Source organism: Cervus canadensis, chromosome 4 (genome assembly GCF_019320065.1).
Source record: "Cervus canadensis isolate Bull #8, Minnesota chromosome 4, ASM1932006v1, whole genome shotgun sequence".
NCBI classification, from domain to species: domain Eukaryota; kingdom Metazoa; phylum Chordata; class Mammalia; order Artiodactyla; family Cervidae; genus Cervus; species Cervus canadensis.
In genome coordinates, this window is record NC_057389.1 from 97,016,354 (window position 1) to 97,031,202 (window position 14,849).

The 14,849-nt window shown below is 50.1% G+C and overlaps 1 protein-coding gene across 7 annotated transcripts in view; it reads left to right on the forward strand.

Annotated features, from left to right (window-relative positions):
- The window catches only part of TBC1D9B (TBC1 domain family member 9B), a 41,138-nt gene that overhangs the window by 1,697 nt on the left and 24,592 nt on the right, over positions 1–14,849 (forward strand). For 6 of the 7 annotated variants that reach the window (XM_043466996.1, XM_043466998.1, XM_043466992.1 and 3 more), the window contains exons 2-5: positions 2,167–2,277; positions 7,157–7,275; positions 12,321–12,549; positions 13,505–13,763. In XM_043466996.1, the coding sequence (XP_043322931.1) occupies positions 2,167–2,277; positions 7,157–7,275; positions 12,321–12,549; positions 13,505–13,763 (718 nt within the window). The remainder of the gene's footprint in view (positions 1–2,166; positions 2,278–7,156; positions 7,276–12,320; positions 12,550–13,504; positions 13,764–14,849) is intronic. The other variant, XM_043466995.1, reaches the window with a different exon arrangement.

Here is a 14,849-nt window from a genome sequence, read left to right on the forward strand (position 1 = left end):
CCTTCTCTGTGCCATGATGGACATTATGGTTTCCTGAACACTCTCTCCTTGCGGGAGGAACAGTTTGTAATGTGGTTTTATTTGATCTGTCTTTTAAAGACAGATGCCAACCTCGATCATCACACTGATGAGTGTGATGACATGGCCTGCCATTAAAAATCTTTCAAGCCTTGCAATATGGATATGCCAACGATATAGGAATTAAATTTCTGAGACCAGAAGAGAAACCTCAACATAAACAGTTTAAAAAAGTTTATTCCAAACGCTGAAAAGGCTTGAATATGCCACTTTAACTGCAATTTACAGAGGCATTTTAGAACATTTCAGTAAAACAAAGAAAGATTACAGACTCCTGACTTGGATGTACGTGAAAATTACCTTCTTTTGTAACTTATTATTTTATTTGTTAGACTGGAGGGTGAAAAAGCAGATTAAAATGGAATATGAAACAAGTGTTAAAGTCAGGCAATAAAATCAATAGTAATTATTCTGCTATCAGTAGGAAAATGGTAACAAAATATTTTCAGATCATACCAAAAGCAGCATTTTTTTTAAAGGAAAAAGTAGGAACTTCCTTGGTAGTTCAGAGGTTAAGAATCCACCTGCTGGGGCTTCCCTGGTGACTCAGTGGTAAAGAATCTGCCTGCCAATGCAGGAGACTCAGGTTTAATCCCTGATCCAGGAAGATCCCACATGCTACAGAGCAACTGTTGAGCCGGTGCTCTAGAGCCTGCAGCTAGCAGCTACTGAGCCTGTATGTCATAACTGCTGAAGCCCATGCGCCCTAGAGCCTGTGCTCTAACAAGAGAGGCCGCTGCCGCAAGAAGTTGTTGCCCCACCACTGGAGAGCAGCCCCCACTCAGCACAGCTAGAGAAAAGCCCACCCAGCAACCAAGACCCAGCACAGCCAGAAATAAATAAAACTGGTTTTTAAAAAAGGAAAACTATAGGTCCAACATTCCTTATCAGCAACAGAAAAGAATCAGCCTGCAAATGCAGGGGACACATGTTCGATCCCTCCCTGCTCCAGGAAGATTCCACGTGCCATGGAGCAACTGAGCCCATACTCTAGCCCATGCTCTAGCCACGCTCTGCAACGGGAGAAATCACACTGAGATGCAGTTGGAGAGTAGCCCACACAGAGCAATGAAGACCCAGTGCAGCCAAAAATAAAAAATAATAAGCAAACCTCAAATATGAACAGTGGACAGGCTTCTATTTAGCTGAAACATTCAATTAATGAAGAGGAATAAATCAAATAGTTGCAAAATGTAAACATTTCCTCTGATTTATTGGGGAAATAGTGATGTTGACAAATGTTGATGACATTGTGATGAGAAGGAAAACTTGAAATGTCCTGAAATGCTTCAGAGATTGGGAAAAAAAATGGGACAATTTGGACGATACTAAAAATTTACCTGTTATTTTCCATCATGATTTTTAAGGCTACATTATCTTCCTGTTGTTGATGTGGAAAATGATGTTAAAAATCATTGTCTAATGAAAAAGGCATCAGAGTATACAGCCAGAAATGTCAGAGAGACATGTCATAAGAAATGTGTCTGGCAGTTAATAAAACAAATCACATTGTTTTTCTGGATTTTGTGATATTTGTGGTATTGTTTTGTTTAATATTTATTTGTTTGGTTGTGCTGAGTCTTAGTTGCAACAGGAGAGATCTTCAGTTGCAACATGTGGATTCTGGTTTCCTGACCAGGCCTCAAACCCGGGCCCTTGCATTGGGAAGTCTTAGCTAAGTCTTAATGCTAAGTCTTAGCCACTGGACCACCAGGGAAGTCCTTGTTTTGTTTTGTTGTACTTCCTCATTCTGAACAAATGCTAGTTTTCAAATCTGATTTTGTGTTTTTCTTGAAGAGGGCCTAGCGGATCATGTGAGCTTTGAGCTTCGTAAAACTTGAATCAGCCCCTGCCTGCAGGTGTTTCTGAGTCAGGAGGATGAACAGGAATAAGTAGGAGGGGATTTTTTGATAGGGATCAGAAACTGGCTGAAGGCCTTTGAGGAAAAAGAAGTAATTTAATGGACTGGATGACGCACGATGTTTCTCGCTCTGGGCTGGGGCTGTTCTCCCCTCGCAGCTGCCTCCAGCCGGGCTCAGCTTGCAGCACAGCCCTCCCTCACCCTCCCTCTCTCTGCCCTGTTGCCAGGTCTTCTTGTGGGCACCCTGGATGTGGTGCTGGACTCCAGCGCCCGGGTGGCCCCGTACCGCATCCTGCACCAGACCCAGGATTCACAGGTCTATTGGACAGTGGCGTGCGGTAGGTGCCTTGAGTCACCAGGGGCGCTGGGGGCGGCCTGACCCGGAGGGGGCGGGACCCAGCCTGCATTCCTGCGCGGGCCGTGGCCTGCTGCTGCCCTTTACTCAGTCCTTTACTCAGCACAGGCCAGGCCAACATCCACCTCAGCAAGGCAGCGTGGCCGTGCACGGCCGCAGGGCAGGTGGAGCTGAGTGTCACGAAGCCCTGTGCCTTGCCAAGGGCTTGGCCTTGGGCAGTGTCCATGTTCTGCTAACCTTTTCTCAAGATGATACAGTTGATCATTTTTCATGTACTACATAATTTGTTAATTCACCTACTCACTAAAAGTTATCTGTAAACCCCCATATCAATACTTGTGGTGATTTTGGACATCTGTGGGAGTGTGTGTGTGCAGAGCAGTGAAGAATTTGTCACCAGACACACAGGTTCCCCGCTGAGGTGGAACAAGCCACCTTTCTGCCTTATTGTTTCAGCTGTCAGACCATGAAGATGTCTCCTTTTAAGAATCTAAGCGCCGTGCTTTTCATGTTTTTGTGTTACCTGTTGATGACTTTGCTGTTTAAAATGGCCCCAAGTATAATGCTAAAGTACTGCATGGCAGGTGGTGCTTTTAAGGGCAAGAAGCTGCGATGTGCCTTACAGAGAAAATATGAGTTAGAGGAGCTTCCTTCACGAGTGAGTTACAGTGCTCCTGGCTATGAGTTCCGTGCTAGGGTATTAAAATTATGTATTAAATAAGATGGCTTTAAGCAGAAAGACATAAGACAAAGTAGTATATGGATCAGTTGATGAAAATGGTGTGACTGGAGGCTCATAGGAACTTGGCCCTATAGCTCCCCTGGAAGCAGTATTGGCAAATTCAGTGTTCCAGGAAACTTTGTAGAACACAACCACCGTGAATAACGAGAATCAGCTACAGTTGTCCTAAGAGGAGACATCCACTCTCCCGAGAATCCAGGAGGAAGTCCCCTTTCAGCGGGACCAGCCTGGCTGAGATGGAACAGCAAACAGCAGTCATAGCTGGCTCTCAGACAGCACTTCTGCCTGCCAGGCATGTGAGCCTCCCCGCAACTCCAGAAGGGAGAACGTTGGTTTTCCCTGTTTTAAAGATGAGGAAACTGTGGCCCAGAGGGGTTAATTAACTTGCCCAAAGGCCCACAGAACTCTAGATCAGACCCAGAGCACTCGTGTCCACTGAGCTGAATTCCTCCCTGTGCGAGCAGCCACAGTGTCACTGTGCCCCAAGCTAGTGTTTTTCCTTGGAGACCTGAGAAGAGATGGTGAGAGTGTTCACAGCTGGACTCCAGCTACGGGGGCTGGGATAGGTGCCAGGGACCCCTGAGGAGGGCACTTGCAGGAGCCAGAGGCTTCCTGTGGCGGGGGGGGCAGTTGATGTGTGCCTGGGCCAAGACGAGCTGCTTCGTGCTGAAACGGGTCCTCGAGGTGTTCATTTGTGTCTCGGGGTCTTCCTTCTCAGAGAGTGGAAGGAGAGGGGCAGTGGCAGTGTGAGCAGCCTCTCTGCGGGAAGAGAGGCGTGCAGTTGCTCGGGGGGCGTTGTGGGAGGCCCCCAGGGGAGGGGCGCGCTGTACTGGGGAGCTCCTGCCGGTCCGGCCCCTGCTCGTCTGCCTGTGCCGCTCTGTTTTGCCCAAAATCAGACCCCTACTGACACCTGCCACTGAATCTTGACGCCTTAGCTTGCCATTGAAGGACTTTTCCCCTTTAAATTTTAAGTACTATTTCTGTGTTTTTCAGAACTTTTTATGAATTATCTTTTTGATTCTTAGAGCACCTTGGAGACAGTTATTTTCATTTTACAGGATGAAGCTGAGGCACAGTTAGGTTGAGCATGTTGCCCAGGGTCACCTCACTGGAAAGTGACCAAACCATAATGCTAATCCAGGCTGCTCATACCCTCAAGGAGTTGCTGGTCTGGTGGGAGAGCTACAAGGGGATTCCCTTGTAGCTCAGTTGGTAAAGAATCTGCCTACAATGCAGGAGACCTGGGTTCAATTCCTGGGTCAGAACGATCTCCTGGAGAAGGAAATGGCACCCCAGTCCAGTATTCTTGCCTGTAGAATCCCATGGACAGAGGAGCCTGGCAGGCTACAATCCATGGGGTTGCAAGAGTCGGACAGAACTTAGCAACTAAACTACCACCAAAGGACTTTCAGGGTCTGCCTGCCTCCATTTCTGTCTTCCTCCCCCAGCTCATACCTGGCCTTCAGCCAGACAAGACACTCGCAGGCCCTGAAGTCCTTCACTGCATCTGTCCTGGCTTGTGCCTACAGCGTCCCCCCACATCCACATTACCTCCCCCTGCTCTGTCAAGTACCTGCCTAGATGTCACATTCTATAGAAACTTCGCCAGATTCCCCAGAACCACATACCACATACCGCTCCTCCCTCCCTTGGACTTGCCATGTCCCCACCAGCACTTTTGCATTGAAGATTTGCTGCTCTCCCACCAGACTAGCAACTCCGTGAGGGTGCAGGCAGCCTGGATTAGCATTATGGTTTGCTCGCTTGCCATCGAGGTGACTCTGGGCAACATGCTCAACCTAACTGTGCCTCAGCTTCCTCCTATAAAATGAAAATAACTGTACCTGTTTCTGAGGTGCTCTAAGAATCAAATAAGATAATTTATAAAAAGTTCTGGAAAAACAGAAATAGCACTTAAAATTTAATTAGCTATTATATTTTTTATTACCAGTACCTGGCATAGAGATAGAGTAGTTTCAGTATTTACTTGGTACTAAATGATTTCCTAAAGGAAATCAGTCCTGAATATTCATTGGAAATACTTTGGCCACGTAATGCTAAGAACTGACATGTTGGAAAAGACCCTGATGGAGAAAGATTGAAGGCAGGAAGAGAAGGGGACGACAGAGGTTGAGATGGTTGGATGGCGTCACCAACTCAATGGACATGAGTTTGAGCAAACTTCAGGAGTTGGCAATGGAGAGGGAAGCCTGGTGTGCTGCAGTCCATAGGGTCTCAGTCAGACACGACTGAGCAACTGAACTGAGATGAAGATCAAGTTGCTTTTAACTAATAATTCTTTTATGTGAATATATGTAAATATTTATAATTAAAGTGCAGACAGATCCACACAGGTATAGTGAACAAGATTCCTTTGTTTTAAGTTGCCAGCAATGTGTGTGAGAGTTACATCACATGCAAATTCAACTTTCACATTCAAATATGGGTTCTTAGCGAAAAAAGCAAGAAAGAAAGAACTCCCTTCTCCTAACAACTAGGAGAAGTTGGCCTCTATGCACTAGGGAAAGGAGGCCATAATAGATATGCAAAGAAAAATGAGAAAAATGATTCATGGATGATTTAGGAACTTCTGTTTATGGTTATCTCTTGTTACAATCATCTGTTGTTATGCTTATCATCATGATTATCACTGTTAGTGTATGATTCTGGGTTTAATCGTCTTCACATGGACATTCTCCCACTGACCCGTGGGAAAGGATCTTTCTATGTAGTTGCTTGTTAGGGTGGTGAACTGCTTGGGTAAATGGAAAAAAACAAAAGAAATCAACCCTAACCAAGACAGGCTGGACTGTGACTCTGGAAGACAGACATTGAGCAGGCACCTGGGCCAGAGGAGGTGGCAGGGACCAACTCGGCCTGGCAGGAATGGAGCCAGGACAGGGTCTTCAGCTGGTAGAAGAGCTGTAGCCAGGCAGGAAAGGATGGGGTGAGCAGGGATCAGGCGCCCAGCGAAAGGCGTCTGTCGTCCACAGTCATGCGGAACTCGCATCTCTGCTACAGCCCCCTCCATCCGAGTGTGTGGGCCTCCCCGCAGCCACAGAGACAGCGGGGCCTTCCGGGTGCCTACAGTCAGCAGACTGTCCCAGGACACTGAAAAGGAAGCAGGGCCTTCACTCCTTTCGTTATTCTTGTGTGAATTCATTTAGAAAAGAGTTCTTAAGTGCAAACCCCATGCCAGACACATGATAAACCCCCAGAACTGGGGTGCCAGAGGGGTGGGGAAGAGACTTGCCTCATCCTTTGACTTCTCCTCCTGAGGTCCCTTTTCCCAGTTCTCTGGTGGAGGCAGAGAAAGCAGCTGCCTGCGTTTGGGAACGGCACTGGGCCGCCGCTGAGTGTTTTCATCTCCACGGGCCTGTGGTGCCCTCAAGGGGCCCTCTCCCTAAGGAGGACAGGAACCTCCCTCCTAGGTGAGGCAGACCCTGGGGGCCAGCTAGCAACTGAAAGAGTCAAACGGGTGAAACAAAGGGTTCCCGGAAGAGACAGAATCCGGTTGGGGTGTGAACTCGGGGGAGGAGGAAGAGCAGTCAGAGGGGCATCTGGCCCCATCCTCCTGGCAGGAGACCAGCCAGCCAGGGACCTGGCGTCCTGCAGGAAGCTCCCGCTGCCATCTGTGGAGGCCTAAATTCTCAGGAGAACTGCAGTGACCTATACCAAGTCTGACTGTGTCTGGCTAATCACCTACACTTGGAAGACCACATTAAGTCCTTTTGTTTCAAGGAAAAGTAAGTAAGCAAATCTCCACATGTACAAACTATTTCTGGGAGGACACAAGAAACAAGCAGTCACTCTTGCTCATGGTGTTAGAGGGAAATGGAGGCTTTACTTTTTTCGTGACTCTGTAATTCTATGTGAATTTTTTTATTTTGTGTTTTTATCAGGACCATTTATGACTTTTGTTTTATACACACACACACACACACACACACACACACACACTCACATATATATATGGAAAGAGTAAACAGGTGAAAGATAGTAATCTTTTTTTGTATAGCAAATTAGATCACCCATTTTATTTAAACTCTCTCTGAGTTTATGTTTAAGGCCTGGTGATTTTGTGATTTTCCTTTTCTTTATTCCACCAAACCACCCCTAGGTTCTTCCCGAAAAGAGATCACAAAACACTGGGAATGGCTGGAAAATAACTTACTCCAGACGCTGTCCATCTTTGACAATGAGGAAGATATCACCACCTTCGTCAAGGGCAAGATACACGTAAGACTCACTCTCCATACTGGTTCTGACTCCCTTCTTTGGGCTAGCAGTATTCACCTATGTCATCCTCTGAAACCTTCAGACAACATGATATAGTTCTTTCCTCCATTAAACAGAGATGGGATGAACTGTCCGATCCTGTTCTCTTGGTATTGAAAGGGGCAGTTGAACTCATTGTATGCAGGCCTCATCTTCTGACCAGCCACCAGAGTCTGACTAAGTGTAGCTGGGAGTTCCCATTCCCTTAGAGAGTGTTAGAGCAAATATGCAGATATTCAACTCTGTGTCTAGTTCCTTGGCCAACAGAGGAAGAAGTTGGAAATGACAGGGTAATATGAAGTATATTTCTATCATAAAGCTAACATAGCTTCAAAATGCACAGATATTTTGACCTAGCAATTCCATTCCTTGGAATTTACCCTAGAGTGTATTCATATGTGCAGAATGGCATATGTATCAGGATGTTCCCTGCAGCACTGTGCCTCCCAGTCCCATGGTAAGAGGGGAAGCAGCTGTTCTTTCCTTTGCTAATCAAGAGTGATCATACTTGCTAACATAGCACTTACTATTTTCTATATGAATACCGTGCTGAGCATCTTATAGTCAGGGGACTTGATCAGTCATATGTGATATTCTTAGTGGAATATTTTACAGGTAGCAAAATAATTATGAATGTGTAAAAACTTATCACAGGGATGTTTAGATTGTTTCCCCTTTAGGGAGTAATTAGCATAATGAGCATTTATCTGAGAATGTATGTGTGTGTGTCTGCCTTTTTTTCTTTCTGGTGGTTTATTGCCTTGGGTTAGATTCCTCAGAGGGCCCTTACTAGGTCAGAGTTTATGATACAAACTTGCTTTGGGCAAGCCCTTGTGACTTCATAATGCCAGCACTTCCTAGACCTGGGCAGACAGCACCGAGAGCCCCTCAGCAGCTCTCAGTGTACCTCGGGGTGAGTTAGGATAGGACCTGTGTTGCCTTCTAGCTCCAGGAAACCAGGCAAAGAGAGCAGAGGCCAGTCTTCACTCTCCTAATGAACCAGCTGGGCAATAATAATAATAACAGCAACATTATGGAATGTTTCCCTTATGCTAAGCCCAAACAAACGAATCAACAAAATAGACCAAAGTTCTCGATGAGTCAAATTAAAACTGGAAATTAGAAAATGTGGAGGTGAGGGGGCTTCCCTGGTGACTCAGTGGTGTGGGGTCCAATGCAGGAGACATGGGTTTGATCCCTGGGCCAGGAGGAGCCCATGTGCCACGGAGCAACTGAGTCCATGCACCACAGCTGCGAGTCTGTGCTCCAGAGCCCCGCACGAGCACCTGCGGAGCCCGCGAGCTGCAGCTACTGAAGCCCGACCACCCTAGAGCCTGTGCTCCCCAACAAGAGGAGCCCCTGCAATGAGTAGTCCTCACAGCATGACTAAGGAGTCGCCCCTACTCACTGCAACTAGGGAAAAGCCCACACAGCAATGAAGACCCAGGACAGCCAAAAATTAATTAATTAATCAAAAATTATTTTTTAAAAAAGAAAAAATGTTGAGGGAATTCCCTGGCAAGCCAGCGGTTAGGACTCAGCACTTTTACTGCTGGGACCCTGGTTTATCCTCTGGTTGGAGAACTAAGATCCTGCAAGACGCACTGTGCCACCAAAAGAAAGAGAGAACTGGACAGTTACAGAAACACTACTGAATATCAGAATTTGTGAGATGTAAAAGCAGCACACAGAAGGAAATGTGAAGTCTTAAGTTTTATGTTTTATAATGATGTGATAAAAAAGAAAGGTGGGAATTAGTGAGCCAAGTGCCCAATTCAGTAAATTAGAAGAATTCCAGAGAAACCAGGAAATTAGAAAGACGGAAATACAGTTATCACAGAAATATTTACTATTCAACAAAGACTCTTATTATTCACCAGATTATAGTTGGCATTTTTTAGCAGTAAAGTATTTTTTAATTAAGATAGGTACCTTGTTTTTGTAGACATAATACTATTATATATTTAATAGACTTAACTTCTATATGCACCGTGAAACCAAAAAAATTGTATGACTTGCTTATATGTGCTTTATTGCCATGGTTCAGACAGAACCACACCAGCAATATCTCCAGGGTATGCCTATAACAAAGGGAAGAAGTTAATTTCTTGGAAAATAAAGAAATGATACAGAAGAACAACAGATCAAAAAACAGATCTAAAATATAAACAAACCTGTGGCAAAAGTGATACAGGACGAAAGAGAAAAACCTCAAGCCATGTTGGGAATGAAATATTTTTTAAAAAAAGCAGAGTTTAAAAAAAAAGAAAATGCCATAAACAGCTTTACACCCATAAATTATAAGAATTAAGACAAGATGGGCACTATTAAAATAATGTTTTCGTTTCCAGTTGCTATTGTAACAAGTTACCATAAAGTTAAAAGTGAGTGAAGTCGCTCAGTCATGTCTGACTCTTTGCGACCCCGTGGTCTGTAGCCCACCAGGCTCCTCTGTCCATGGGATTTTCCAGGCAAGAGGACTGGAGTGGGCTTCCATGTCCGTCTCCAGGGGATCTTCCCAACCCAGGGATCGAACCCAGGCCTCCTGCATTGCAGGCAGACGCTTTACCACCTGGGCCACTGTGGAGACGGCAGTTCTTAGGGCTTCCCTGGTGGCTCAGTGGTAAAGAACCCGCCTGCCGCAGGATGCGCGGGTTGGACCCCTGATCTGGGGTTGTGTGCCGCCACTGCTGAGCCTGTACTCTCGACTGGGAAGCCACAGCTACTGACGCCCTGCACTCTAGAGCCTGTGCTTGCAGCAAGAGGAGCCGCTGCAGTGGGAGGCTCGAGCAGCGCCGCCGGAGAGTGGCTCCCGCTCCCTGCAGCTGGAGGAAAGCCTGGCAGCAGGAAGACCCAGGACAGCCAAATGTTTAAAACACTAATTTTAAGTAAGCACATGTTTTTCATCTTACAGTTCTGCATGTCAGAAGTCTGCAATGAAATCTCACAGGCTAAAATCAAGGAATTGACAGGACTGATTCTTGGAAGCTCCAAGGGGAGAATCCACTTCCTTGCCTTTTCCAGCTTTTAGGAACCTTGTAGGGCTTCCCTTTACTGACTCAGCAGTAAAGAATCCACCTGCCAATACAGGAGACACAGGTTCAACCCATGGGTCAGGAAGATCCCCTGGAGAAGGAAATGGCAACCCACTCCCAGTATTCTTCCCTGGGAAACCCCATGGGCAGAGGAGCCTGGCGAGCTACAGTCCAAGGGGTTGCGAAGAGTCGGACACAACTGAGTGACTAAACAGGAGCCATGGATTTCGTAGCTCTGGGTCCTTACCTTTCTTTTAATGCCAGCAGCACTGATGTCTTGACTGACTTGTTTAATCAATTGGTACCTCTCTCTCAACTCTCCTGGGAATTGGATGTAGCATCTTTAGTGTGTTAGTCTCTCAGTCCTGTCCGACTCTGCAACCCCGTGGACTGTAGCCCCCAAGGCTCCTCTGTCCATGGAGATTGTCCAGGCAAGAGTACTGGAGTGGGTTCCCACTCTCTTCTCCAGGGAACATCTTTAGGGGGGCGGTCATCTGATCTGCCACATAATAGAACTGAAACTGAGACAAAGAAACAGAACACTTGAATCTGCCTAAAACTGGTAAAGAAATTAAATTAGTCATTTAAAGTCTACCCAGTGATTCTTACAGTGCATTTCTATCAGCTAGCAAACAAAACCCTAGTCCTGCGAGCCAGGTGGTTCGTGCCCATCTCAGCTAGCAAACAAAACCCTAGTCCTGTGAGCCAGGTGGTTCGTGCCCATCTGTGGGGACCATTGCTCGAGCAGAGCCCAGTGGGAATGCAGAGAAAAGTGCAAAGCAGCATGTCAGCCCCCCTGCTTCCTGCTTGGGGACCTCCCAGGTGCAGCTGAAGGAGTGGGAGCCGCCCAGCTGAGACCCAGGAAGGGGGCCTGAAGGCCAAGGTGCCAGTGGCGGTCCATAGGCTGTCTGGCGCTCACCATCCCGCCGGTGGGGCCCCATCTCCAGCCTCCCAGTAGGCACACTGGAGGGCAGCAGAAGACAAAAGTGGGGCCTTAGTAGTGAGGAGGGTGCTCAGATGTAGAGCTCGCTTCTGCAGCAGTGCTGTGGGGAGGTGGAGAGGCAGCTTGAGAGAGAGAGATGTTGGGGTTGCAGTTACAGTGGTGCTGTCTGTACGGAAATGGAGGTGCTGCTCTTGGGTCCTCACCCCAGCTCCTGCTGTTTCTCCTACTCGTGCATGCAGGGACGTGAGGCTGCCAGGAGGCTCAGTGGAAGCGGCAGTCTGGGCCGCACCACTTGCCTTGAATTCCTTTAGCTTATCTCATAGTCATACCCCATGGAAGATCTACGTGTACATTTTGAGCCAGATGTACTAAGAACCTGTTGTACCTCCAAGAGGTTTGGCTCTGTGGCCCAGGGTGATGCCTCTGGGCACCCTGAGCCCAGGAAAGATGCTGGCAGGACACAGGACTGACACGCCCTGAGCTGGGTGGGCCCTGCAGCTGGCCCGAGGGCCTTGAGCAAGGGCCAGAGGCAGTAGGCACCTGGCATGGGGGGGCGGGGGGGGAGTGTCAGATACAGAACAGCCTTCAGGACACTGGCGTGAGAAATGCCCTTCATAGAACAGTGCCACAGCAAGATCCCATCTGGGCAAAGAAAGAAGGGAAAGAGCAGGTTGTGTGTATTTGCTTAAAGGTGCATCAGTGCCAGCCTGTTAGGGAGAAAATCAGCAAAGTGGCTACAACAGCAGAGGAGATGGAGACTCCCTTCTCACTGAACTCCCTTTTCTACTATTTGCAATTTTTTTTGCCATGTTTATGTATTATATTTTTCAGGTATTTACATTAAAATAACTAAAATGTAAATTTGAAAGTCTTTGCTCTGAGCTAGTACAGAAAAATAGCTCGGGGAGTTAGGGGAAGTTGCCTGTTCTGTGTGGCCAGAGCAGCTGTCGGGTCTCCCTGCTTGTGGCCCTGGGTCAGTGTCCAGGAGCCCCGAGCGCCCCTGGCTGATTCCCCGTGTCCTCCTCCAGGGCATCATTGCAGAAGAGAACAAGAACGTGCAGCCCCAGGGAGATGAAGACCCTGGGAAGTTCAAGGAGGCCGAGCTGAAAATGAGGAAGCAGTTCGGGATGCCCGAGGGGGAGAAGCTGGTCAACTACTACTCCTGCAGCTACTGGAAGGGCCGAGTGCCGAGGCAGGGCTGGCTCTACCTGACCGTCAACCACCTTTGCTTCTACTCCTTTCTGCTGGGCAAGGAGGGTGAGTGGAAGCAGCGGGGCTCCCTGCATCACCCCAGCCCCTGCCCCAGCCTCCAGCTGTTGCGGGCATCCTCCTCTGCACTCACCCTCCACCTCGCCTCTACAAAGTGCACCCCCTCCCCGGTCCTCCAGACTTCCTGAGGGCTCGGCCTCCACGGCCCCCAGATATTCTGTCCCGACACAACCACCAGAGTCTCCCCAGAACACAGTGACCCATGAGCAGAATGCCCAGACTTGAGCCAAACATCACCTGGTTCTTGGGGGCTTCTGTCATGTCTGTGTCAACCAGCGCAGCTCTTCACATGGTGACTTTCTGCACAGGGCCTCCCCTCTTTCACGTAGAACATACCAGGGCCCCCTTCATCCCTGAGTGGCTCCAGGTTCCATGGGGCCTTGGGTGTGCGCCTCTGCACCCACCTGCTGCAGGGCCTCCACCCAGGAAGCCCTGGCCTCAGGACAGAGGGCAGACACCCAGCCCACGTCCTCTGCTGACACGTCACCCCGGAAAGCAGCCCGAAGGCTTCAGCAGCTCTCAGTGTCCCCTTCCCAGGCCCAGCAAGGCCAGCACCCAGCCATGCAGACACGTGTCCCAACCTCACCCGCCTCTGTCCCGCCTTCACATCTGCTCAGAGGCAGGGCCAGTGTCCTCTCTGTGCCAGTCACACCATGTAGTGACTTGTTCCCATGGCAGGACATTCCCCCCAGCTGGGGCTTTTCAGGTCCCGGGGCTCAGCTCGCTCACCTCTGCTTGTTCACTCATGTCATCCTTCAGCCAGTCTGTGGCAAGCCCAGGAGGTTCTCGGGACTGGGAGCTGGGTCAGCCCTGCACAGCCGGGCTCCAGCCTGGGGGCCCTGCTTGCCACAGCGGCTGCTGGGCACAGCGGGGATGCAGGAGCCGGCCCGCCGGCCCTGCAGCGAGTTTGCCGTCATGCTGTGTCTGTCCCCCCGGCGTCCAGTGAGCCTGGTGGTGCAGTGGGTGGACGTCACGCGGCTGGAGAAGAACGCCACACTGCTCTTCCCCGAGAGCATCCGCGTGGACACGCGGGACCAGGAGCTCTTCTTCTCCATGTTCCTCAACATCGGGGAGACCTTCAAGCTCATGGAGCAGCTGGCCAACCTGGCCGTGCGTCAGCTGCTGGACAGCGAGGGCTTCCTGGAGGAGAGGGCGCCGCCCAGGCCGCCGCGGCCACACAGGAACATCTCGGCGCTGAAGCGGTGCGTCGGCCCCGCCCGGGCGGGGACCCGCCCTCCTCACCCGGCCCAGGCACCCTGTGTGGGAGGGGGCGGGTGAAGGGTGGTTTCGGTAGTGCAGGAAGGGCAGGGGGTTCTCAGAGGCATCATCCTAAACCCTGCCGCTGGCCCGGAGGGAGTGCCTCCTGTATCGCTTCTCCAGCGCCAGGGCAGGGCGCGCTCGCCGTCTCCGGAGTCTGAGATAGGAAGCCGGGGCCCCTGTGGACAGAGTAACTCGCCCAGGCCCGGGCCCTTGGCGGTGAGCGAGCGCGCAGCGGAGCCCAGGAGCACCGCCCGCCGCGGGAGCCGGGGCGGCCCCGGAGGCCGCATCGGGAAGGCCTCAGCGCACCCCAGCTCAGGGAGCGCAGCCGCCTTCCCGCCGAGACGGACGGCTTGGCTCAGGCCCCGGGAGAGCGCCCTGCGCGGGTTTGAGGCCCTGCCACTCTGTGTGGGAACCAGCAGACCGAGGAACACGTTGCGGGGCCAGCCACTCCAGAGCAGCTCTGTCCTTGCACCTCCGTGGCAGCGTCACGGGACGCTCGCAGGCCAGGGGGAGCGCAGAGATGGCCTGAGTGAGAGTCTCGCTCAGAGACCACAGTCCAGGCCCAGACTCTGCACCTCTGGCAGAACGCTGTCCAAGGACAGCACTTGCCTCTCGCGAGTGACCGAGTGGCTCTCAGAACCTCTGGGAAGGAAACAAACAGGACAGCACTCGGCAGGCTCTGGCGCTGTCCATCGAGGGTGTCTGTCGAGGGGGCCGCCAGGCCAGGGAGATTGGCTGCCCCCCTGGGCCTGGGGAGGAGATGTTCACAAAGATTGGTCCCTGCAGGGCCCTGCCTCACACTGTCATAGGCCCAGCGAGGGTGTGTTTCTCTTAAACAACAGCACCCTGTGTTATGTTTTTTGAGGTTTTTTTGGTCCAAGCCACTCAGCACTTGGGATCTTAGTTCCCCAACCAGGGATGGAACTTGTCCCCACTGCAGTGGAAGCTCAGAATCATAACCACTGCACTTCTGGGGAAGTCCTAGCACCCTGCGTTTTCGTCCTAACTCCACACCTGCCTGTCGGGAG